The 22,326-nt window shown below is 45.3% G+C and overlaps 4 protein-coding genes and 1 long non-coding RNA gene across 9 annotated transcripts; 3 read left to right on the top strand and 2 right to left on the bottom strand.

The window, feature by feature from the left end:
- Positions 1–4,661: 4,661 nt before the first annotated feature.
- On the bottom strand, positions 4,662–18,336 carry LOC111257110. The gene is made up of 3 exons (XR_002677509.1): positions 18,044–18,336; positions 5,839–5,904; positions 4,662–5,064 (listed from the first exon to the last, which is right to left on the bottom strand). It is a non-coding gene; the product is annotated as an uncharacterized LOC111257110 (long non-coding RNA).
- LOC101762599 lies at positions 5,955–9,297 on the top strand. Its single transcript, XM_004951727.3, has 2 exons — positions 5,955–6,759; positions 7,251–9,297. The coding sequence occupies exon 2, from the start codon at positions 7,811–7,813 to the stop codon at positions 9,140–9,142; it is 1,332 nt and encodes a 443-aa protein (XP_004951784.2). The 5' UTR covers positions 5,955–6,759; positions 7,251–7,810; the 3' UTR covers positions 9,143–9,297.
- LOC101763411 lies at positions 9,437–19,294 on the top strand. 5 transcript variants are annotated; one of them, XR_002677508.1, is made up of 6 exons: positions 9,437–10,815; positions 17,265–17,695; positions 18,071–18,160; positions 18,304–18,384; positions 18,709–18,772; positions 18,920–19,294. XR_002677508.1 is itself a non-coding variant. In XM_022826186.1 (4 exons), the coding sequence occupies exons 1-4, from the start codon at positions 17,211–17,213 to the stop codon at positions 18,978–18,980; spliced, it is 528 nt and encodes a 175-aa protein (XP_022681921.1). In that variant the 5' UTR covers positions 16,221–17,210; the 3' UTR covers positions 18,981–19,294. The 5 variants fall into 5 exon arrangements, 2 of the variants coding, with proteins under 2 accessions (XP_022681921.1, XP_022681922.1); XR_001164914.3 differs by lacking the exon at positions 9,437–10,815 and having other exon boundaries at positions 16,221–17,429; positions 17,555–17,695; XR_001164909.3 differs by lacking the exon at positions 9,437–10,815 and having other exon boundaries at positions 16,221–17,695.
- Positions 11,511–14,307, top strand: LOC101763007 (L10-interacting MYB domain-containing protein-like). Its single transcript, XM_004951728.3, has 4 exons — positions 11,511–11,809; positions 12,944–13,022; positions 13,211–13,516; positions 13,611–14,307. Exons 3-4 carry the CDS (start codon positions 13,211–13,213, stop codon positions 14,169–14,171), a joined length of 867 nt encoding a protein of 288 aa, XP_004951785.1. The 5' UTR covers positions 11,511–11,809; positions 12,944–13,022; the 3' UTR covers positions 14,172–14,307.
- On the bottom strand, positions 19,165–20,983 carry LOC101756001 (4-hydroxyphenylpyruvate dioxygenase-like). Its single transcript, XM_012848820.3, is given in 3 exon segments — positions 19,165–19,580; positions 19,762–20,191; positions 20,194–20,983. Coding segments are annotated over 3 exon segments (1,275 nt in total). The 5' UTR covers positions 20,852–20,983; the 3' UTR covers positions 19,165–19,393.
- Positions 20,984–22,326: the final 1,343 nt, after the last annotated feature.

The following is a 22,326-nucleotide window of genomic DNA, read 5'->3' as shown; positions in this document are numbered from 1 at the left end:
TGTTTGTTATATTCTGCATAACTGGATCTTAGGGCTTAGGGTAGATGAAGTTATCCTAGTGGAGGATTTCTCCCCACCACCCTCAGAAACACAGCTTGCACCCACTCATGCAGCCATGTCACAGGAAGCTAGGGCCTGGGGTGCTAAGAGGAATAAGTGGGCTTTAGCTATGTGGCAGAACAAGCCATGTCACAGGAAGCTAGGGCCTGGGGTGCTAAGAGGAATGAGTGGGCTTTAGCTATGTGGCAGAACAAGCCATGTCACAGGAAGCTAGGGCCTGGGGTGCTAAGAGGAATGAGTGGGCTTTAGCTATGTGGCAGAACAAGGGGTCTTCTAGGATGTAGTGTCTTGTGTGCTTTAGTGGAACTATAAGAAATAATGGTGGTGTGGCAGTGATGTGATGCTGGCTGGAACTTGCTGAGACCTCAACTGTACTTAATTTAATTTGCTTTCTTCCTGCATCTATTTTTGTTTAAATTCTGTTTGTTTCTGCGTATCTGTTGTTGCTATTTTGTTTTCATCACCTTCTAGTTACTTTGATGTTTTCCCTGCTGCCTATTAAATTGCTATTACTCTGGGGACACAAGGGATGCAATGACCTAACCTATAATATGTCTGGTACTTAATGGTTTGTGGTGCAATCTATACTATTGGTTATCTAGGCCAATGGCTAAGAAGAACGTGTTCTTTGGTTCTGCTGCTGCTAGGTTTGCTAGTGCTGGTCACCTACTTGTTGGTCAAGGTGTTGTTCCTGCTGCCTCGGGCCTGGGTCTGCCTGGTCGTGGTGTTGGTGCTCTGGCTGGTGTGGGTGTTGCTGTTGCTCAGGCTCTTGGGGTGGTGGTCCTGCGGAACTTGTGGGTGGTGCTGCTAGTGGTGGTGGTCAGGGACAGGGTGGTGGAGTTGCTGGTGGTGTGCCTCACCCTCCTATGAGGTGGACCACTACCACCTCCGGGTTTGTGCTACGTCGCATGTGTGAGCTCATTGGCACTGGTGTGCGGCCTGAGAAGGGCTTAAAGGATGTGCATGTGAACAAGGTGGCCAAGGCACTGTGGGAATGGACTGGGAAGTATGTCACCGCCACTCAGGTGTACAACCACCTGCGTAAGTGGAGGCAGAGGTGGGGTAGGGTGTGCAAGCTCAGGGACCTCAGTGGTGCTCTCTAGGATGGTGACACGTGCAGCATCACTCTTGAGCAGGAGCACAACCTGGGACATTGCAAGGTGAGTGATTTATTATGGTTTCTATTTATTTTTCATTAACCGCTTTCATTTCCCTTTGGTAAGTACTAACTTAAGTTGTTGTTGTTGGTATTTTGTTTTGCAGGATCATCCTAAGGATGCTGAGTTGCTGAACAAGCCCATTGAGCACTACGCGCAGATGGAGATCATCTTTGGAGGGGGCATGGCAATAGGCCGCTGGGCCATGGGTTCCGGAGAGGCGCTGGGCGTGTTTTTTGGGTTTTGGGAGACAACAGAAAAGAAGGTGGACAAGCATCAGCTAGTTGACTTGAATTCGACTGAGCAGCAGGTGGACGAAAAGGCGGTCACCAAGCCTGCTGGCTCTGGTGAGGGTTCAAAGGCCCCTGGATGCTGTGCTGGGAATAAGAGGAAGAGGGCTGCCATGTCTGAGAAGGAGGTACTTGTCCTTACCAACATGACAAATACTGTAAACAATGTGGCTACTGCACTAAGGGAGACTGGGCCCTAAGCAGGTGCACCCTAACCTCTACAATGCTATGATGCTGATCCCTAGCTTTTCTGAGGAGGCCTTCATCGTTGCTTTTAGTCACTTCTTGGACAACAAGTCACAGGGCAATGCCTTTATGAAGATGGGTGAGAACCATCGCACCCTCTAGCTCAGGACCTGGCTAAGCAAGCACTACTACATGTGATGTAGTAGCTGCTACTGCCTTCTAGCTCAGGGAAAACAGTTGAGCATGTCTCCAACCCTAGCCACTCCCTTCTTTTGCACAGATCTCTATATACATAGGTCTGACCTGTTAGGGTGTAGCCTCACTTGCACCTGGCCTTTTGTGTTGGTTTTTATTTCACATGGGGGGCAGCTAATTACTAATTAATTTCTATAGCAGCATGGCAAGGTTAAGAATATTGGAACTAAGTATTTGCTAAGGAACTGCATGGTAAGTACTGTAATATGATGGATCTTGTACTGCTATATACCTGTGATACTTGTGATGTGATGCCATGTATGCATGTTTACATCAGATGCCTGTTAGCTTTACTTTAGTAATTTTCCATCTTGACATTTTACTAATATGTTTTACTTTGCTATTTGAGCTTTTTGCATGTTCTTAACCTATTTGTTGCCATGTTGACATCTTACTGTTGCTGTTTAATTTACTATTCATCTTGGTGGCATGTTCATGCTCTTATTTACCTTGCTTGTTAGCATGCTCACCTGTTGGTTATATTTTTTATTTTACTATTTAACTTGTGATCATGTTCCTTCTATTGAACTTGTTCCCTCTTTCTTTGACCTGTGATGATTACTACTAGGTAGGGCAATGATGAAGTGGCACTTTGCTTATGGTTCTTGTATATGCTGTTCTTTGTTTGATGTCTTTTAGCTTTATTGCCTCTGTTCTTACTCTTTGTTTCTACTCTTCTGCTACCACTTTGGAGTCCACCTGTCTGTATGGACTTTGTGGAGATTTAACTGATAATCTGAGGCCCTTCATACTTGTTTCTCTGCCTGTGATACATTTGTACTGAGGCAATATCATGGTAGCAGCTGTTCTATTATGCTTGCTTATTTGGGAATGATGAGCTTACTTATTTGTGCTCTGACCTAGCAAATTCTTGATCTGACCTTTTGGTTTTTGATGATCGAAATGCAGTTTTCAATCCAAGTGTTCGAGGAAGGATGTCAGACTTGTGAGGCAACTGCTTTCAGTACGGTGAGGCTCCAATTTTTTTGCCACTTGCTTTGCCTATCTTTTTTATGTGTGCGGATGATGATAGGCTAGCTTACGAGTGCTGAGCTAGGGGGTTATTCCCCAAGCTTGATGTGGACCTTGCTCATGTTGCCTTACGGTAACTTGACCAACATCCACTCGAGCTTGGCGAGTACGACCTCTCGGTACGATATAAGCAACCCTCTCTGATGCGTCCATCTTCATAATGGCAATGATGTAAAGGTGGTAGCATGTATGCCACAAGATGCTGCCTACATACTAAGGCAAACGAGGTATACCTTGCCTCGGTTGCCTCACTATTAGGTAGCTTCTTGGCGCGTGCATCTGCACCTGAGCTGAGCCTAAACAACAACCCACTTCTGTATTATGCTGCTGCCTTGTTCATTTTCTTAACAAAATTCATGATTTCTTGGATGGCAATGATGATGACAATACTCATGAGTCACAACAGCGACCAAACGCACCCTTAAGGACCTTTGCAGGTGTTAGCTCCTAGTGATCAATCAGGGGTTCCTCTGACTGCCTCACTAGGAGGCAACTCCTGCCAGTGTCCTAGTTGTTAGGCAAGTACTACAAATCTGAGCCATGCATCAGTTCTTTGCCGATGATGACTGACCTAATAGGTTATGTCTGAGGCTTTTGTTCACTCTTACCTGCTTTCCCTAATAGGTTATGTCTGAGGCTTTTGTTTATGTTCCTCATGTTCATGGTTTTGCTTGGTGGCAATGATGCTTGGAGATATTGCCGGCTGCTAAGGCACATGGGAATTTCTCTGTTTTTTATGATTATTGATACCTTGAGCCATTTTCAGGTGATGCTGACTTGGTTTCATGCAATTTGTTATTTTGGTTACCTTTTGTTGCTCAAACCTGACCCGTTAATTATTCATATTGTAGATTCATGGTTTGGTAGACATCCAAGTTTGCTTGAACTGTGGTTCTCCTTGCTATCTTCATCTATCTTGACTTTTCCAAGTGGTTAGTGTCCTTAGTACCATGTTCCTGCTGCATTTTACTTGCCAATGTTATGCGAGTAATGTCATAATTATGTTAACTAGGTTGCTAATTACCTTATGAACTCAATGTAATTTTATTCCTCTATAAATTGGGATCACGATTATATTGTTGACCTTCCTAAGTACTTGTTATTTAATTCAATTTCAGTATCCTTCCTTTTATCTATGCATTTCTAGGCGCCTAGGTATGGGGTAACCTTCACAAGCACCTGCTTGTGATGAGGGAATCTCTCCCCTGTCCAAGCTACCAAACACCATCTCTAGATGGCAGTTTAGGTTAGTTATGGGGGCTCACTGCCGGTCCACCATAACAAATACAATCTCAATCCAGCTAACACCATGGGGTGCAAGATTTGCCAATCAATATCTTTGCACCCTATAAACCCAGCCCGTCTGGCTGGAGCCTAGCTCACGAGCCCGACTGAAGCTACACAGGCTTCCAAACGCGCCCACGGTGACCCTGCTCGTGCAAAGCAAGCGATGTGGGACTAATCTAAATGGTTCCATGATATTGATATCCCTCCGCTGCCTCGGAGAGTCGCAGATACTCTTGTTGTCTAAGCCCAGCCCAAAAACGAAAACCTGTGGAAAGCCGAAGTGACTTCCGATTGGGCCCATGCTTCCTTTAAAAAAGCCCACACCAGCAACCTGAAAGAACAACAATCTAAGGCCCATGAATTATGTTGTGTTTTTGCTTAGCCAAATCTCGTTGTTTTTGAAGGCCTTGGGTCTATTACAAATTTCTTAGTTTCCGTCTTTCTAGAATCTGATTTGAAGCGAATCCAAGGCTTGATGTAGAAGCGGCTAATAGGCTAATAGTAGAGGACTCAATGAGGAGCTCCTTTGCAGGGAAATATAACTCCCCGCATTTTCACTACCAAAGCAACGCTTTCTCGAATAATGACCCTAATCAGAGTGATGCAGCAGAACAATAGTTAGGACTTTACATTATTCATTACATTTCAACATAAAAGAGCTAACTAATATTACTTAAAAGAAATAAAATAACAACTTTATATCAAATTTACATATGTAGTATTTGTCATGCATTCTTGACTTGGCACCTTTTTATGTACATCGTTTGTTCTGCAATAAGACCATCGTCTGTCGTCTCCTTTTTTATTTGAAGGGGGAGGGTTAATAGCAAGAGTGAGTACAAAGTACTCAGCAAGTATGTAATAAATCGAATGAAATGCATGTCTAAATCATTTGTCATCTCCATCCTTCAATATAAATCATTTATAAAAAATGGCATATTTTAGAAAGAGTTATTAACAAATCTACTATTCACCCATACTAATAGAACCTCCTGTAGGCTCCCATAGCCTCCCGTAGCCTCCATACTAGGAGACATGACGTGAATCACGATTTAACCCTGTGCAGGTTTGTGTCACTTTACCCATGGTCACCCCCAACCAATTTGCCATCGCATTTCCTTGATGCGACTCATGGTCAAAATACCAAACTTCCCCACTTTCGTATATTATACATCCAACCCTTAACCACGTGAGCTAATATATGCGCTTGGGTGCACTTCATCATCACCTAAATGAGCATAGCCCAAACCTCTCCTATAGGAAGTGTATAAGAACTTGATGGGTACTGGACTCGACTTGTTTCAAACAAACCCATGGTCGGCATGATAAGATACGGCACACAAGATGAGTGAGAGAGGTTTAATCCTTAAGTTTAGATATGTAGAGAGAGTCCGACCCATCCCTAATTCATCATCACATTTCATGGACCCTCCCTACACACCATGTTCAACTATCATCCATACACCCTTATCCATCCCAAACCATCGTCTCATTAGGTTTACTTTAGAAAATAGTTTTTGATGCAATGTTTAAAAAGGATTATCTTTTCAAAAAGAAATCATTATATCTACCTGACTTGCCCGAGCTCCCAAGAAAAGTTCATCTCTTAAATGCTTGTCTCCATGCTTTCCATGTTTCTGTAAATTAACAGGTATAAAAGAGCTTAATTACATTACTGCAAAATTTCTATACTGTGCACAGTTATATTTGTGTGGCATTTGGTCAACCTAGAATTATTGGATTTGAGGTCAAGTACTAATATAATAAGGGCACGTACAACGGGCTGTTGTAAGCCGTCTGCGAGCCGACACTTTTGCAAAAAAGACCTTCTCTCGCCGAGGCGACGGGCGCGCCGTCGCCTCGCGAGACGACGGCGACGTCCCGTGCTCCGAGGCGGGTAGAGACGGTTCAGCAGCGTTGTACGGCCCTCGTCTCCATCGACCGCACGCGGATCCCGCGCGGACAGCAATTTGGGCGCGCGTGGGATTTTTCCGCGCCAAATCCATCTCCTCCTCCTCTCCCCGCGTCGTCGCTTTCCCCACGCTTCGAGCAAACTCTGACAGGAGCATCTCCGCCGCCGTCGATTCGACCTCCGCAGGTGCTGAATCGACCTCCGCCGCTGTCGACTCGAGCTCCGCAGGCGCCGAATCGACCTCCCGCGCGGACAGCAGCTGATCCCCCCTCGCGCCATGGCCGCGCCGCCATGACCGGTGAGGTTGCGGTCTCCTCCTCGTCGGGGTCGGAGTCCAAGTCAGGGAGCGATGATGAGGATACGGAGCGGGAGCGGGAGCTAGAGCGCGTGCTGGCCGACGAGCCCTTCGGAGAGTTGCAGCGCGCGGGGGCCGACGGGTCGCTCGCCTTGCAGACTGCCTCTGCGGCCAAAGCAGCTGCAGATAAGAAGGCTCGCAGGAAAGAAGGCTCACGATGCCCAGCTGCTGGAGATGGAGATAAGCACGAAAATGCGGCTACCGAAACTCAGGGAGGTGATCCAGGTAATCTAAATTATTTAATCCCCAAGGGGAACCTAAATTATCTTTCTGATAATGAATGATCACTTGATCGAGATCATCACTTTACCTTGTTGATGGGTCTAGTGATAGCAGAGCCTGTAATAAGATTAACAATTTCAGGTCCAGACCAGTTCTAGCTCCAATTTCTCACAACTAGGTAGTAAAGATTTACAATATTTAGGTCCAGAAGTATACGGTTCATGGTATTAACAAGTTAACTGTATTTTCAGTAAGGAAAACAGGATAAACATGCTAATTTATGACTAACTAAAAGATACAAACGAATTGAGATGCAGGACATGCCATCCATTTCTAATATGAACAACCAATCTGCAGTCTCTAGACTATGCATCAACATGTATTTTACAACTACATGTATTTTACAACTAGCATAAAGTGTTGTGCCCTTATCTCTTGAATGCCCTTCATCTGCATGCAGTACTGATTTATGTTTGCTTTTTTACTTGTATTAGATTATGGAGATGAGTTCCTGTTAGCATTGAGATGAGATGAGCAGCTACACAGGTTTATTGTTGATATCTGAGATAAGGTGGCCAAGCTGTTAAACATATATGGTTATGGTTCTTGTTCATGAATCATGAGATGCCTGTCATTGTGCATCTGAGATGCCTGTCATTGTGCATCCTGTCATGAGATGCTTCGAAGGGAAAATTTAGATGGCTCTAATCTATGGAAAACTGAATGGCAGTTGCACTAATCAGATAGTAACATACTACTTGCTGTGATTTTATTTCTAGTGAACTGAACACTTGTTGTGGTCTTGGCGTTTCACTAATCAGATAGTAACATATTACTTGCCCATCAGTGTGAACCTGTGCTTGAGGTGTGAAATCCGTAACTTAGGTGTGAACCCAACATATTGCTTGAGGTGTGAAATCTGTAACTTAGGTGTGAACCCAACATATTGCTTGAGGTGTGATATCTGTAATTTAGGTGTGAACCTGTGCTTCAATTGTGAAATGTGTAACATATTCCAGTATAAATACATGGCCATCGGTGGCACTATGCATAGATGCTTCTTTTCTCCACGTTCCTATCAATGTCAACTCAATCCACTGATGAAGAACTGGAATATGAAGCCCTGCCCGGTGATGAAGCACCTGATGAAGCTATTGAAGATGATGATGAGGGCCTGTCCGCTGAACATGAAGTCATCGAAGAAGATTTTGATCTAGTGGAGGTATATACGCTTGAAGATGTCATTGCTGAGGACGCAAGATTAGAAGAATTTTGGAGGAAAGTTAGCGACAAGATTAAGGCTAAGTTTCAAGGGGAATCATCTGAACCACCTCGCCATCGCCGTCGCCATAGTGAGCCGAGAAGGTACATACCACGTAATCGAGAAGCTGGTCACGACGATCTTGTTGCAAATTATTTCTTTGCAAATCCTATCTACACCGACGAAATGTTCCGTAGGAGATTCCGGATGTCGAAACCTTTATTCCTCCGAATTGTGTCAGAGCTTAGTAATTGGGATCCTTTTTTCACCCGAAGAGTGGATGCAACCGGTAGAGATGGACACTCACCCCTTCAAAAGTGTACTACAGCTATTCGAATGCTAGCATATGGCTCACCGGCTGACCAACTTGATGAGGTATTGAAGATTGCAGCAAGCACATCTTTATTGTGCTTAGGAAAATTTTCCCAAGGAGTGATAGAGTGCTTTGGTGCGGAGTACATGCGCCCTCCGAGAAGTGATGAACTTGAAAAAATTCTACAAGATAATGAGTCCCGTGGTTTTCCAGGTATGATAGGAAGCATTGACTGTATGCACTGGACGTGGAAGAATTGTCCTAAAGGTTGGGCCGGCATGTTTACTCGTGGTGATAAACGTGTTCCTACTATGATCCTTGAAGCAGTTGCATCACGAGATCTTCGCATATGGCATGCATTTTTTGGTACTGCTAGGGCCTATAATGATATCAATGTGCTGAATAAGATACCGCTATTCATTGAGGCGATAAAAGGAGAAACCCCTAGAGTACAATATATTGTAAATGGAACGCAATATGACACAGGATACTATCTTGCTGACGGGATTTATCCAGAGTGGGCTGCCTTTGTGAAGACAATATCAAAACCTCAAACGGAGAAGCACAAATTATATGCACAACATCAAGAAGGGGCAAGGAAGGATGTCGAGTGCGCATTTGGTGTCTTGCAATCTCGTTTTGATATTGTTAAACGTCTGGCATGGTTATGGAAACGGGATGATGTTGTTAACATCATGCAAGCTTGTATTATCCTCCATAATATGATAGTTGAAGATGAGAAGGAATTGGTCAAAATTCCATTGGATTTGAATGACAATCCGAGTGCAACAATTGTGCTACCACCGAAGTGAGGACAAGTGATGATCCTAACCCATGCTTCGTAGAGGTACTTCGGAGAAACAAGGTTATCCGTGGTCGCTCTACACACAAGCAGCTCAAGAACGATTTGGTTGAGCATATTTGGCAGCGTTATGACCGCAAGGAAAGCTAGACCTACACGAGTAATCTATTGAGTCTTTATGACTAATATATTGAGTCTTTATTATATTATCATATTATGTATTGCAAAGATCAATTATTATAAATATATATTATATTTATATTTCTATGTCAAATTCATGTGTCCATAATATGAGGTAGCATGCATTGCATTGAGTGAACAAGCAACAAAATGGCATACATAGATCATATTTATACCTAATCACCTTGATTTGAATGAATTAAATAACTTGCAGACAACTTAAAAGACACATCATTATATAAGCTGTCGGTTTCACTATCTATATATAACTTACAGACGGCAGCCATCACTGTCTATATATAACTTACAGACAGCAGCCGTCTAAACTGTTGAAGGTGCCCTGATTAGAGATATATCGCTGTAAGGATCGCTGGCTCCGGAGCCTCTCCGCCGCTCCCGCCTGTTGCGTCACGCCGCGTGTCCACCCAATGAGATCATACTGCGTGTCGCGCATTAACGTGGCTGCTCATCGCGTCTGCTTGACGCGCAGCAACAGAATCAAGCAGTCAGCCACGCCACTTGCTCGCCGCGTGTCCATAAGTCCATAACCAGGAGAGTCGTCCTTGCATCTCCACCAAATCGGCGACACGACACAACGCTTCGTCCTCCTCGCCCTCCTCATTTGCAAGGAAAAAAAAAAAACCCCTCGACGCCGCCGCTGCTCGCCGCCTTCTGTCCACCGGTGGGATCCAAGCCCGTGCAAAAAGGGCTTGGCGGCGGGTAGAGTTCCGGGGAGGCGGATGGGCAGACGGAGCTGCTGGCGCAGTGGGTGGCCACAAGCTGAGGAGGACTGCCTCAACTGCTCATGGCGGCAGCGGCCATGTGGGGCATCGCGATGCCGGACGGGAGCTGGTCAATTGTCGCCTCCTCCGCACGTCGTTGCGCCGCTGCCGTCCTCCTTCGAATGGGTGCTGCAGGTCCGTCGGCGTCCTCACTTGTGAAGCCCGCCGCAGGGCGCCCGAGTTCGCCGAGCGCGGCGCCGCGCTTGCCCGTCGTGCCTTTCCTCAGGTCCTACCTCCCTTCCGTGTGCGTCCATGTCCGGGCGATGCCGGAGTTGTGTTGGTTGTGGGCCATCAGGCGAGCAGGTGGACAGTGCGCCGCTCCGGTGACCGGTCCCTTCCTTCTGAATCGGCAGGCATTTCCACTGCCGAATCAGGCGTCGCCATCTACGCATCGACGGTGTTCTTTCCCACTCTCTGGCCTCATGCTTCTCAGCTATGCTGCTGCCGCCGGTCTCATTTTTCCAGTTATTATCCGAATCCATTTGCTCGACACAATCTTTTGTTCCCCTTTAGTTCTATCTCTTCTCAGTGTTCGGAAAAACTCAGATGTGGCTACATCTACGTGCTACTTTGTTCATTCTGACGCGCGCAATCATCTCAGCAGCTTCATTTCAATATGCTAATTTATACCGCAAATTCCTTGCTGTAGTGAAGATGGTTATGTGCTGTTTGGATCTGGGAATGCTCTCTGGTTCTGGGAGCTCATTTGCATCTGTCAACGGTGAGAAGAAGCTACTGTAGTTATGATTTATTAGTTTACATGCCACTAAAACCTGGATGTCAGTATTACATGGTCACCAATTTAGTTGCCTTTTAATTATTATGTCAAAACCTGAATCACGATGCGGCAATGCTGATTGGAGCTGGGTGCTGCACTGAATTGGAATGGAAATCGATCGTCTATCCCACACTGGAATTTCTCTGTCCTATTATCATTATTCAGTGCTACACTGCTACATTACATTTAGTTAGGTGCAGTCAAATTGATTGCTTTAAACTTTACAGATACTTAGTGTTTCCTTTACAAGTTTACTTTTTTGCTTCGTTCACATTGTATTTATAGGCCCTGTTTGGCATAGCTCCACTCCACAACTCCAGCGACTCCAACAAAAAAAGTAGCCAAACAACCCAACTCCAAAACTCCATGGAGCTGCCAACTCCATGGAGCTGTAGTACAAATGAGGGTGGAGTTTTGGAGCACCTCTTTTGCTGCTCCAAAACTCCCTCTTTTGAACCTCCTCGTGGAGTTGGTGGGTAATTACCCACCATTGCCACTGATTACACAAAAGTAACGTTTCATTCTTCTCCCTCGCGCCTCTGTTTTTCTCCCTCGCGTGAAGTCCCGCCCGCGCCGCGTGTACCCTAGCCGCGCCGCCGCCCCTGCCGGCGGCCGTCCACCCCCGCCGGCGGCCGTCCACCCCCGCCGGCGGCCGGCCGAGCCCCGCCGCCAGCCGCCGTAGGCCCGCCGCCGTTTTCCTACCCCGCCCGGCCACCTAGCTTCGCCTCCCGCCGCATCTGGACGAGCCCGCCGCCGGCCGAGCGCCCTGTCGCCGGCCCCCGAAGCCCGCCGCGAAGGCCCGCCGTCGGCCGTCGAAGCCCGCCGCCAGCCGCTGTGCCCCGCCGCCGCCCGTGTCGCCCCGCCGCCGAAGCCGCTGAAGCCGCCGTCGAAGCCCGCCCGCCACCGGCGTGGGAGGAGATCCGCCGCCCATTCAAAGGTATGAAATCCCCAGCGCCAATCCGCCAATTCGAGTCCCCCTCTATGAATTAGGGTCCCGTGGATTACTATGGTAGATTGAGGGAAGTGGTGAATTGATGGATCTTTTGGTTTGCTGCCGGAATTCCAAATTCCTCTCGGCCGGCCGCCGGCCCGGTTTGCGCAGGGGTTGCCTGCAGCCTGCAGAGGCCTGGCCTGCCTGAGCAAAGACAAGGCAGAGGAGCCCTTGCATGACTAGGAGCCTAGGAGGCTTGCACTGTTGTGTAGCTAGAGTTTTTCACTTCACTTCAAGTAGACTGTAACGTACGAATGCGCAGGGGTTGCCTGCAGCCTGCAGAGGCCTGGCCTGCCTGAGCAAAGACAAGGCAGAGGAGCCCTTGCATGACTAGGAGCCTAGGAGGCTTGCACTGTTGTGTAGCTAGAGTTTTTCACTTCACTTCAAGTAGACTGTAACGTACGAATGCTAAGCCCCGCCTATTTCCTGGAGGAAATTCGTAACAAAATTTATGATATGTTTCTAATCATTGTCAATTATGATATGTTTGATTCTGCATTTCTGCTGTGTGCAAAAGATCAGGTGGTGTACAAAAGCTTGCAAATTTCTGCTTGCTGTACGCTTTCCATTAATGTTTACCTCCATTGCTTCTGGCCTGTTCTGATGCAATGCAGCAATACGGTGCTACAAATGAAATGATTCTGGCACAATTTCAGAGTGGTACAGCGGCACTGTGGTGCCTATACCACGCACTGTATGGATATCTTCATAGATTACTGCACATTGCCATCTAATATAACGGACGACCATTCTTTATGACACACTTGTGCAAAGTCTGACTGTCATGTGAGCATCATCATATCTGATACTCTATTTGCCAAGCAACCATGTTGCCACGCTAGGACGAAATTCTCTGTACATAATGATATACCTCTATTTGCCAGAAAAATGGTGAACATAATGATATGTACTAACAGGCCATTAACCCAAATTCAAATCCCACAAAAGAACATTCCAGAAAGTGGTTTCTTCATTATGAATACGCATGGCCATTCACATTTGTTATACCTCTGATGTATTATGAATTTGGATGACAGCTTTACAGAAAAATGCATTCCTGACTGTTACACTTTTCTGTAGGTTGATGGTCTGCGGGAGCACGTGAAGAAAAGTGGACTTGCAAAAAAATCGAGCTCGTTATCACTTCCCCTTTGGTGAGGTATAGTCTCGTCTTAATATATTTGTGTGCACTTGTAATGTTCTGGGTGCATTGACTGATAGGCTTCCTAATGTTTGATATGCGCAATCTCGAGTGCTGTGTGTATGAAATTGATATACTCTATTGCTGTGTGTGTATGAAATTGATATACGCGAGGGCTTCTAATATGAAATTTGTGAGTTCGATAGATGCCAGAAATTGATTGGAATTCGGAGAACACTCGAGTGTTGTGTGTGTTGTTTGCCGAACAAGTTGAAAAAGGAAATCGGCCAAACACACACTTGAATGCACTTGGTTATGCTGAGGTTGAGAAGGGGTTCAAGGAAAGGACTGGAATTGTGGCTACCAAGGGTCAGATCAAGAACAAATGGGACAAGTTGAAGGAAGATTTCAAAGCATGGAAGAAACTAATGCTAAGGCAAACAGGGACTGGTTGGGATCCTATAAGGAAGACTATTGCTATGGATGATGAATGGTGGAAAAAAGCTAGATCTGTAAGTTGGTTAAAAAATTTTGCTATATTTTTTTGCATATGTCAAACCTGTTGATAATACTTATAATAATATTATTATTATGTGCTTATTTCAGGAGATTCCGGGTTGTGGCAAGTTCAAAAAGAAGGGCCTTGAGAATGAAGATGAATTAGCCAAGTGTTTTGCTGACATTACTACTATTGGTATTGATCATTGGTCTCCTCATGTTGTGAATGTTGAAGCAACCGAAAATGTTGATGTGACACAAGATGAGGCAACCAATTTTGAGCCAGAAGGTGATGATTTCATTCCTGAAACACAAGAGGAGGATATTGGTATTTCTCCTTCACCTGCGAGTGGCAAGAGACTGGCAAGGCCTGTTGACAGGAGTGGTAAAAAAGCGAAGTCTGGAAATGCATTCCTAATTCAAGAAGCAGTAACAAGTATGGCAAGTTCAGCTAATGAATATATTTCGAAGAGACATGGAAAATATTCTATTGAGGAAGTGATGGAGGTTGTGATTGCTTGTGGGGCCGGCTATGATAGCAATGAACATTACATGGCGTCTGAACTGTTTGTGAAGAAGGAGCAAAGGGAGATGTTCATGACCTTGCCTACTAATGAGATTAGGTTCAATTGGCTTAGGAGGAAGTACAATGATAAATATGAAAAATAGAAATTGGCTTAGTGAGAGTGATGTCATTTGTGTATGCTACTATTTTATTTTTGTCGCATGTGTGGTACATTTTATCTTATTGCATTTTATTTATGTATGACAGTTGTATCTTACATTTCATTTATGTCAATGTTCACAGATGTCTTCAAGTGAGTCTGATGAATCTAGTGATTCTGATGGTGAATATTTTTTTAAAATGGTTGAGAGCTGTGGTAAGCTAGCACAAAGTTATCATGACTCATATATGGATAAGGCACCGCCGAGATTTATGTTTTCACAACAGAGTGGAATGGGATGGCTGATGGAGACGGTAAACACTCCAGGGGAGTGCCATCGAATGCTTCGGATGAATGAGGTTATTTTTCAGGATCTTCATGATGTGTTGGTTGAGAGGTACGGATTAAAACCATCGAAGCACATGAATACTCTTGAAATGTTGGCCATTTTCCTATTCACATGTGGTGGGTGTGAGTCAAATAGAAGAGGACAGAATAAGTTCAAACACTCAGGTGAAACCATTAGTAGAAAATTTCATGAAGTTCTAAATTGTGTGGTTGCCATGGCACAAGATTTCTTGAGACCAACAGATCCTAATTTTCGCAATGTGCACAAGAGGATTAGGAATGACAAGAGAGCATACCCACACTTTAAGGATTGCATTGGTGCACTCGATGGAACCCATATTCGTGTGTATTTATCACCGGAAGAACAAGTGAGATATATTGGTAAGACTGGAATTGCAACTCAAAATGTGCTTGCTGTTTGTGATTTTGATATGCGCTTCACCTATGTGGCTGCGGGTCAACCGGGTTCTTTGCATGACACTAGTGTATTGTACCATGCATTGGAAGCAGATGTAAATGTCTTCCCACATCCTCCTCAAGGTAAATATTTTTCCTTATGTTCCTTTTCATATTTGTATGCACAAACTTATTTTATTTTACATATGTGTAGGCAAGTACTATGTTGTAGATGCGGGCTATCCTAATCGTCCGGGGTATTTGGCTCCATACAAGGGTGAAAGGTACCACTTACCCGAGTGGCATCGAGGTATGGAACCAAATACTCCAAAAGAGAAGTTCAATCGTATACACTCATCTGTTCGTAATGTTATTGAGCGGTCGTTTGGAGTGTTAAAAATGAAATGGCAAATCCTTTACAAGATGCCCGGTTATTCAATGGTCACACAAAAGAAGATTGTTGCTGCTACTATGGTTCTACACAATTTCATACGTGAACATGCTAGCATTGATGTGGACTTTGCTAATTTTGATAGAGATCCTACCTACATGCCTACTATTCCGGAAAGATACAACAAGTATGCTGTGTCTCAACATGCCTCCGATGGATCAACTTCGGAATCAAGCTTTGTGACTATGGACACCTTTCGTGATAGTATGGCTACATCAATTGCCCTAGCATGGAATTAGTGCAATGATTATTGTAACGACCTTATTTTGGAACTATGAATTTATTTTGAAATTTTAAATTTTTGGAACATGTAATTTTTATTATTATTTTGGACTTCAATGCATGTAGTTTCATTTTATATTTGTGATAAGTAGTTCAAGTCGAATCAGGGGCAAGAAAGGCAATCTACCCTCAAACTCCTCTTTTCTGGAGCTAGGGACACCCTCCCAGCCAAACACCCTCACCAGACAGCTCCAACTCCACCCAGAGCTGGCTCCACCTGGAGTTCTGGAGTGGAGCAGCTCCACCCAGAGTTGGAGTCATGCCAAACAGGGCCATAGTTCAGGACTTCAGGTTTTGCTTTGTATTACAAAACATATGTGTGCCTTTTGAGTGGAGCCTGAAAGTATGCCTAAATGTTGGTCATCTCGGTTGCTTTTCAGTACATTACAGAGCAGATAGCTCTGTTTCTTCATGAGCTACGTTATGTTTCTTGCAAGTTATGCAGTGCATATGGCCATTCCAGCGCCTGCAAAAGTGGATTTAGTTGATGCGGCTACGTTCCTGGACATGGTCAAAGAAACACACGAGTGAACTCTATTTTCTTTTGTTAAGAATTTCAGTTTCATGTCATTGGAAAGGTCGGAATTCTGAAGGATGTGGCCTTCATGGATTTGTATAGTTTGGCAAGGTTGAAATTCCACATAGATTGACAGTTGAAGTGTTATATGATTATTATTTAATTTTTGTAGTTTTCAGCAATAACGGTGAATAGTCTGCACCACGCCCATACCGGTTTACCTTTCCATCTTCAGTTTTCCATTACAAGTTCGTGTTACCACTGTGTTACTATGTGATTGAAGCCACGTATCACATTGCCAAATCACAGTGCACACGTGCAAATTCTCAGTCATGTATTGTTCAAACAGATTTATTTCCATTGTTTTGTGTTGGGAGTCTGACATTAGCCTACTGCAGTAGAGTTTATCTGACAGTAGTTGGATTCTTGCTTACTTAATTCAGTTCCATTAGTTGTGTATATGTGAAGTTTCTCTATGCAGTGTTGCAAGTTCATCAAAGGTACCTCACGATCGTCCCAGGTTTCAATTGGACAAATTTAGATGACTATCTTTTTTATATTGTGATAAATTTCCACAAAATGTTAAGGTTTGTAGTCGGTTCTAATATGTTGTTACTACAGAGTGTTATAATTCTTACTCCGAATATCTCACAAGAAACTATCACATTCCTTGCTGTTTTTGATCTATATGTTGCGTGGGTTGCTGATCAGAGGTCATAAAGTTTCTACTTTGATATAGTTTGTCACAGATCATTTCCTTTTTTGCTTCAGATGAAATCACTAATGTACAACTGTAAGAGGAAATGATCATTTGCATTATTTTCTTCGATTACAACATGGCCATCTATTAAGATTTAAGTTTGACTGCATATGAGCGAAAAAACTACCACATTTGTGTTCAGCTCAAATTGAAGTTGTCCACTGATCATTGCTGCCTACTTCTCTTTTGCTATGCAGCTTATATTGCTTCGAGATAGAGTTAGACAAGCATAGGCGTGCAGCGCTGCAGTATACGGGCGCGGCATAGCGCGCCTGCCATCCTAGTTTATATGAAGCTAGAAGTCTTAAGTTGGATTAATATATTTAATCAAGTTCTGTTACAGGCTAACATCCTTGTCAAAGCACCATTTCCTTTTGTTAGAAGACCACTCAAGGACGTGCCCATATGTCAGCTCTTTGGCCTATCTTTCCTCTGTTTCTTTTCCCCATTCCCCTCTCCCTGCGCCTACAGTTCTCAAGCTACTGCCCTCAAATCCACAGCCATGGCTGTAAGTTCTTGGACGATTACTACTCCAACTCAAGTCTACAAGGGTTCTGGATGCTATTTATCCATTTTTCCCCTTCGATTTCTTCCTCTCTTGTAATTGTCACCTCACCCTAGCGGCTTGTGCAGGATGGGCCGCCGACGGCGAACCGGCCATGGTGCTGTGGCCGGCGAGCTGTGGTGCTGTGATGGGAACCAAGGCCCATTGCGTGTTGCAGGAGCAAGCCGTGCTTCATCTCAGGCTGTGGCATCAACTTCTAGACTCTGACAGTGAGTGTTCCTATCATTCATCTCCCTTCTCAGTTTCAGTTAGCTCACTGTGTATTCTACAGCTACAACCTGAGCGTTGCTCCATGTGCAAGTTACTCGTGCTTCTTCTTTAGCCTAAGTTCCAGCATTATTGTGCATGCTTGCAATTAATAAAAAGGATATTAGCTCTTGCACTGTGAAACAACTAGCACATCTACGTTCTTGGGAAAATACATTACCTTATCCTATTTTTGACATGCTGTGCCAGTAGTGATAGCTAAGTAAAGACATCAATCTCTAATGGAAGGTGTTCTATGATTTTAGTTCTATTGAAGCAAAATCGCTCTAAGCTGTGAATGTGAACCTTACCTTAAGCTTGATGGTGTCTAACTGCAGACCTTAGCTTCTGATTCTCCTACAAGATCTTCACTCCTTGGATGGTCTTTCTTCTTGATCAGCTCGCTCTCTTCTTGACTTCCTCATCTGGTGAGCTCCCCTTCTCCTCCACCGTGTCTCTCTCTATGGGTGGTTGTCACCAGGTTGTTACAGAGGGGTTGGAATGGCATGATGGTCCTTCACCATCAAGGATTGGATGCTTCTAAAGTGGTTCTTGGTGTGCTCTGCTGCAGGAAGGAACAAGGAGCTTCTATTTTGTCAGTTCCATGGGGGAATGCTCACTCTCTCCTCCACCTTGTACTGAAAGCCTTGCAGTTACTGCCCTTTCTCTCTCTCTCACCAAGCTGTTGTCTATCTCTAATTGGCTGTTGGTTTGCCATGTTCCTGCTGCCAACCTTTGATTGGCTGGTAGAAAACTTGAGTCTCTCATTGGTTGGCTAAAAGGGTATTGCACTATTGTTGCTACAAGTTGGCCGGCTAGGTGCTCTGCATTTAGAAGTTCATGGCAACGCCTAGGTGCATGCACTAGTCCAGAGAGTTGGTTGCATGATAATCAATTAGACAAAACTGTAAACAAGATGTGTTTAGGGTTTTAAGTGAGTTGTCAACTTATTACCCTCTTTCTTTTTCTTGTGCAGGAAATATAATATCTTATATGATCAGTGTCATTGTATTTCAAGTGCAAGAGTACTGTATATCAAGGTATTTTTGTAGTACTTATGTATATTCTTGTATTATATATGCCTATTGTGGGGAGATTGAAACCACTTGTTTTTTTACCACTTAACTAAATGATGTTCAGCCATTTAATTACCAATTAAGATTTGTTAAAATTTCGGGGTGTTACAGGAAATCAGTAGGGATCATTTCAAGCTGCAGACCGCGTCCTCACACCTCCTGGACAGTCTGAAACGTTCCAGGTGTTAGGCCAATCTAATATGAATTCATAGCATATGTAGATAGAGAGTGCCTCCAATACATTTTTTTTGAAAATTCAAACTCCATCCCACAATGCTGCGAAAAAATCATGGAGTTGCTGGCAATCCGCTGCCAGTCGTTTTGCTCGCCCCCCTGAAACAAGTTTCGGTTGTCTCTTGCTTCATTTTTTTTTATTTCTTTATTTAGGCATTTCAGCAAACATGTAACGTATCTTCAAGTTCCGTCTCTTATCACCTCTGTTACACCGGTTGTAGCAACATATCGTCATATTCAACTATCTATTACTACATCGGTGTCTGCATGTCAAGTGTTCCAAGGAACACCCTTTTTCTTTTGTACCATGATACAAATTACTAGAACTGCTGCCCTTCTTCAAGTTGTATTCTAGGATTCCTGAAGAGCATCAGCTTGCTTTGCTTCAAGCGACTTCTCGTACTCCTCGACGGATTTGAACAGCTCGGAGAAGTTGCCCTTGCCGAACCCGCCGCAGGCGCCTCTCTGGTAGTCTAGCCCCGTTTCATCCTTCTCCATGCACCCGATCCTTTGGATTATCTCCAGGAAGAACGTTGGCCTGAATGGCATAGCTGATCCAGTTAGAATTGGGAAAGGTAGAGGAATAACAATAGTATGATGCAGTCAGGAATAACAGGAATGCTGAGTCCCGTATTTAGCTGATGAAATTGCTCCTTCCAAATCCTGCATGGCTGCATGCATAATGCAATGCAAAAGCTGGGAAAAGGTGACGTTTTTACCTGTCCCCCACTGGCTTGGTGAAGATTTGGAGCAGCACCCCCTGGTCATCCCTGTCCACCAGCACCCCCAGCTCCTGGCACTCTTTGATCTGCGCCTCCGAGAGCACGTCGCCGGCGCGGCGCCTGACGCCGTCGTAGTAGTTGGGCGGCGGCGGTGCCAAGAACTCGAACCCGCCCATGGCGGAGCGCGCCCGCATCTTCCGCAGCGTCCTGAGCACGTCGTCGCTGGCCATGGCGATGTGCTGCACGCCCGGGCCGCCGTGGTGGTCCAGGTACGTCTGTATCTGGCTGCGGCGCTTCGTGCCGTGCACCGGCTCGGTGAGCGGTAGCAGCACCGTCTCGGAGTTGTTGGCGAGGACCACCGCGTTGAGCCCGCTCTCCGCCGTGCCGACATCCTCCGCCGTGAACTCGGCGAACTCGTGGAACCCGTGAACCCGGCGACGTACGCGGCCACCGGCGCCAGCTCCGGCACGTTGCCGACGACGTGGTCGAACCGCCTCAGCCCGTAGTCCGGCGCCCCCCGGCTGCTGATGACGTCCTCGAAGCCCGGCAAGAAGGGGGCGTCGTCCGTGGCGTCAGGGTGGCTGACGTAGCGGAGCACGACGTCGCCGTAGAGCTCGACCTCGGCGAGGCGGAACCCGAGGCCGAGCTCGACGGGCTCGAACGCCGGGCGCGCGCCGGCGGCGACGCTGGCGCGGAAGGAGTCCTCGGCGTCGGCGACACGGAGCGCGATGGCGCGCACCGCGAGGCCGTGGTCGGCCGCGAAGCGCCGCGCGGCGGGCGCGGAGAAGGACGGCAGGGATGCGGTGGCGGCGTCGACGCCGTGCGCGTAGGGCGCGGTGAAGAGGAACGCGAGGGAGTCCGAGCGGAGCAGGAGCGAGGCGTGCGCGGAGTTCCCCGTGGAGTGGTCGGAACGCGCGGCGAGTGGCGCGCCGAGCGCGAAGGAGAAGCGGCCGGCGGCGGACGCGGCGTCGGCGCACCAGAGCTCGACGTGGTGGAACGACAGCGCGTGGAAGCGGTCGGAGCGCGGGTTGGCGCGGACGAAGCTGCGGTGGCCGACGGTTGCGGCGGCGGCGGGTGTCGGGGCCATGGCGTTCGGCTCTCTGAGGTGTGGCACTGTGGGGCGTGGAGCGTGGTGGCGTACCTCAGCTTGCAATTGTGCATGCGGCGAGTGTGGAGATGAGCGAGGGGGTAAATAAAGGGTAGAGAACTAGAGATGCGACCACTTGGGGGATTCTGGTTGCTGATGTGGTCGTTTGGTGGGTGGACTAGCCACTGGTACACAAACTGGTGTATCAAAAATTGCATTAAAAATATAAATGGATAGATTATATATTTATAAAATTTGAGCTTAGGACAAAAACTTGTGGAAGGAGGAAAAAAAGAGACGTGAAATCAGCACTTCAATAATTTGTTCAGGATCATGTATCTTTTAGTTACATCTGTGCTCTTCATATCACATCATTGAACACTTTCACCAAAGGGTTCATTGTTACTCTTCATTGAGTTTCATTCCAACCGCAATTTCCATCAACCTCCCAACTGAGACTGTGTGGGAGTGTCGGAGCATATACGTCTACGATGATCCTGGCGTGATCCATAATCTTTGTTTTTTAAGTTTTTTTTACAACTTCTTATTTTTAAAAGTTGCTATAGCTTATTCATAGAATTTTTTTAAATGTCTTTGGAGGATAGCTTTTCCCGAAAATATTGTTAGGAGAACTTGACACACACCTTTTTTAATATAATTTCTCTAGATAACTTTTTTAGCACTCTTGAGATATTTTTCTATTTTACAAACTTTTTCTAAACAACTAATATTGTCCGCATAATTATTAGAAGAATGTTGTAAGGTGAACTTGCCACAACTCTTCTACACATAACTTCTCCAAATAGTGTTACGCAATAAACTTATTGAGATAACTTTTTCAGCATAACTACTACAATGATTTTGTCACAAGAACTTATAGGGAGGAGAACGTTATATTTTTAGAAAATTTTCTATATTCACTTTAAAAAAGGTTTTCTATACGCATAATTTTTTTTCGCTATTCAACTTCTTTGAGAAAACTTGTTTAGCAATATAGAGTAGTTTTCGACAAATTCTTTCAGCTAATTTTGTACAAAATTTTCTATAACAACTCGTTCAACTAACGTTTATAGAAATAAGTTGTCCCAAAAAAAAACTTTGTTTGAGATTAGGGATGGGAGATATCAACATGGGCATTTCTGCTCTTAGTATGATGAAGACGTGTGACTTGGCAAAAAAGAGAGAAAGAAAGAAAAAAATGATAGAAGACAAGGGGAAAATCTGGATTCCTATCTTTTCCGTACTACGTAATCAGTTTATAATTAGACAATGATAGCTTAATTCGTTGGCTTTAGTTTAGCACCGGCAGCAGCCATGCGTATCTCGTGATGAATCGTGATAATTGGGATCTTGTTTAGTACCAGCCCGGCAAGCACACCAACGCAAATGATTTGCATGGATTCATCTTCTCCGCCCAGCTCTCAGCTAGTATTGGCACGGTGCCATGGCACCGTTGGAGTTTCAACCAGCCGCAA

Source organism: Setaria italica, chromosome I (assembly GCF_000263155.2).
Source record: "Setaria italica strain Yugu1 chromosome I, Setaria_italica_v2.0, whole genome shotgun sequence".
In the NCBI taxonomy this organism is placed as follows: domain Eukaryota; kingdom Viridiplantae; phylum Streptophyta; class Magnoliopsida; order Poales; family Poaceae; genus Setaria; species Setaria italica.
This window is presented reverse-complemented; position numbering and strand designations above follow the sequence as displayed.